Source organism: Dipodomys ordii, unplaced genomic scaffold (assembly GCF_000151885.1).
Source record: "Dipodomys ordii isolate 6190 unplaced genomic scaffold, Dord_2.0 Scaffold37, whole genome shotgun sequence".
Classification (NCBI taxonomy): domain Eukaryota; kingdom Metazoa; phylum Chordata; class Mammalia; order Rodentia; family Heteromyidae; genus Dipodomys; species Dipodomys ordii.
In genome coordinates this window covers 14,921,838-14,925,100 of record NW_012267253.1, presented here as the reverse complement: position 1 = coordinate 14,925,100, position 3,263 = coordinate 14,921,838, and the positions used below count along the sequence as shown (strand labels likewise).

The window sequence follows — 3,263 nt, the reverse complement described above, 5'->3', positions numbered from 1 at the left end:
CAGCCCCGCGGCTCTGCCCCGGGTGGCCCGAAGGCTCCGAGCGGCCGGCCGGCTGCGCTCCTCCCGCCGCCTTCGCCGCTCCCAGCTGCTCTGGGAAGCCTTCGATTGGCAGAGCTCAAGCTGGGGAGGGGTGGGGGGGGCGGCTGGGGGCGGAGCCTGCGGCCCGGGGGACGTCGGGCGGTCCGCTGCACCTTCCACGGGGGCCGGGACCAGGCTCTCCCTCCTCCGCCACCTGGAGCTCCCCGGCGCGCTCAGCGCTGTCCCGCCCCGGAGGGCAGGGGGCGCGGCTCCTGGAGCGCCCGGGAAGCGAGCGGGGTGGGGCCCGTGCCCGGAGCAGGTGCGGGGCTGGGGACCGCCGGGCTTTGGGAGGCTCGCGCGCGCCACCTTGTGACCGAAGACGCTCCCTTCCCTCTCTCTTCTGCTTGTCCCGGCTGGTCACCAGGCAGGGGAAACAGCTGCTGACCAATAAGTGAAGTGTTTGGTATTGAGGGGGTAAAAAGGGGGTTGGAACTTGAGGGATAACCCGCTGTGTGCACTTTAGAGCATAGGCGAAAAGACGAAGACAAGGGAGGAGGAGGTAAGAAAACCCTAATGCTGTAAAGGACCAAATAGCCTTTCCGGGGCACTGCTATTTGGGGACCATCCTCCCCCATCTCCAGGTCTCATTCTAAAACTCCACCACCTTGTGAAGAAGCTTCAGAAGAAAGTACTGAGGCTTTCCATTTTTTATGTGAAAAGGATCAAAGCCTTTAGGAAGAAAATTAAATTCCTTCGTCTGCTGCTTGCTGAGGCCCTGATTTTAAGGTCAACGCAGCCCCTGCCCTTGGAGCAAAGCAGGGCCCCTTAGGCAAGCTGAAATGCCAGCCGAGGAGATTTCCCTTTTCCTCTTTGCCACAGGCAAGTGCCACTACTAGATCAGCTTTTTTATGGAGGTCATGTCTGGAAGGCAGATCTCTAGTCTCTGGACTCTTTATCTTTGGGCTCCTTACTCTTTGGTGAAGTGGAATGGATGGAATTGGCTATGAAATTATATTTTTTGTCTAAAGAAAGATGCACACTATCCGGAGCGTGACATTTCCTGGATGGGAATCTACACCCAGCCTGGCCCGGCTTCACCCTGGGCCTCAGCTAAGTAGGGTGAAGAGGGAAGACTCTCCATCTGTTGTTAGGGTGAGATCTAAATCTGTCCTTCTACTAGCTCTTCAGTGTGCAGCCCCAGTAAAGCTGTTAAACTGTGGTCAGCTGAGGACTGAGACCTGGTTTTCTGAGAGCAAACAGTGGCCTTGCTGGTCCCCTCAGTTCTACTGAACCAAACACGTGCTTCCCCTTCCTAGTCCTGGCGCTAGGCATTTTTTCTCAGAGCATTTATACTTTAGCAGTGTTTCAGTTACAAATTCTTTGGATCTAGTAGCATCTCACTCTTCTTTCTACCCAGCTCTAGTCAGTATTATACTTCTTTAAAAGTTGGGCAAATTAATGTCACAAGTAAAATCAGACTTGTTTTCATAATAAAGAAGAAAACAAATATTTATTGGGTACCAATTAATAGTTCCTTATGCAGACCTGGGCTCTGTAACTGGAGCTATCAAAAAAAGCAATCATAAATATGTGGCCCTAAGTCTTTCAGTCCTGATGTCTTTGTGGCATATGACATTTAGGATCAAGGAGATTTTACCACCACCCAGGCTTCCCCTGACCCTCCATACTGGCCCTTCTAACTCCAACACCTGCTGTCCACATTAACGAATAGAGTCTCTAGAAAAAAGTCAAGCCCAGTAGCTGCATGTCCGCGGTTGACTGAATAGCTCGTGGCTCTGAACAACCTCCCTACAGAGGGCCCATCCCCTGCCTGTGATAAGACGTTCAAACCTCTTAATCTCCAGCTTCCTGGCCTCCAGAATGGTATGAAATTTCTCGTGTCTATATATTACCCAGTGCTATGTATTTTTCCATAGCATCACAAATAGTTAACACAGTGTCTTTTCCCCTCTATTAACCTCAAAGCTCCTTCAAGACAGGGTGTACGAGTTAGCACTTGTGGAAGGGAGGGGAAGAGGACAGGAAGCAGAGATGGAGGCATGAGCTGGCCAGAGAAACCTTATGCAGATATTTTTTAGTCCTTCCAGTTTGAGATGTCTCATGGCCCATAATAAATACACAAGACCCTTTCCTCTTAAAAGATATGAATTACTGCTTAGTATGTGCTATTGGTGAAGCCAGGGGGGTAGCATGCAGTTTAGAAGAAATGTTTAAATGTAGGATCCTATGGCGCTTTAATAACTTAACATCAAATTTCTGTGAAATGCGCTCCAGTGGTGTAGGTACTGCCGATGCCAGATGTGAGCAAGCTACATAACCAAGGTGGGGTACACCTCCTCGTGTCCGTGTTGCATAGAGGAACACAGGCAGCCAGAAAAACATCTTATGTTGCCCTAACAACAAGCAATTTGTCAGGCAGTACCTCAAAACTCAACATAAATACATTAGACTTTAGCCTCTCGGGCCCAATCCAGAGAAAACAGATATTTAGGAAGCCCATAAGAGAATTTGTGCAGGTGAATAAGGCTACTGATGGATGCCTCCCAAACACCTCCTCTGGGAGCCCCTTAAAGTGCTTCGGCTTATCCACATACTCAGATTGAATGGTTAGGCGCTTGCTGCTCATTGTCTCTTTTTGTTCTGTCGTGTTTGATGGCAGTGACTACCAGGAATGAGCTGATCTGACCAAAGCACAGGAGCACCCAGAGAACAATGGTCCAGCTCCTTGACCTCAAAACGTGGAGATTTCTTGGCTCTTGATAGCAGCAGTTCTGTCCCTTTGCCCATCCCTAGCCACAGCCACACTCTATGGGTTGGATGGAAGCATACATCCATGGAGGAAAGCCCAAACCAGAAGATATTTCTGTGCTTTGCAAAAGAGAGTTAGCATACCTCCGCATAATGATCCTTGAACCAGAAATGCTCTTTGAACGATTAACCCTCCTGCAGGTCTCTGCTCCAAGGACTTTCAACCTCAACTGCATGTTGGAATTTCCGGGATTTCTGGAGAGATTTCCTATTTAATGGGACTGGGATGCAGCCTGCTCAAGGAAGTTGGTGAGCCCCCTCTGTGACTCCAATGGGAAATAGCTTGAGAAGTACTCTGGTAGCTGGTCAAGACGACAGTGCAGCAGAAACAGAAGACAAACCACAAGTACAAGCCACATAGGCATTTTTAAAGCTTCTACTAGTATATTTAAAAAGTAAAAGAGCCACAGGTTTGG

At 49.6% G+C, this 3,263-nt stretch overlaps 1 protein-coding gene across 1 annotated transcript in view; it reads right to left on the bottom strand.

Moving 5' to 3' along the window:
* The window catches only part of Ccdc85a (coiled-coil domain containing 85A), a 186,493-nt gene extending 183,828 nt beyond the window's left edge, over positions 1-2,665 (bottom strand). The window contains exons 1-2 of the mRNA XM_013017917.1: positions 2,462-2,665; positions 157-535 (exon numbers count right to left, since the gene is read on the bottom strand). Coding sequence (XP_012873371.1) covers positions 157-535; positions 2,462-2,665 — 583 coding nt within the window. The remainder of the gene's footprint in view (positions 1-156; positions 536-2,461) is intronic.
* Between the last annotated feature and the right edge of the window lie 598 nt (positions 2,666-3,263).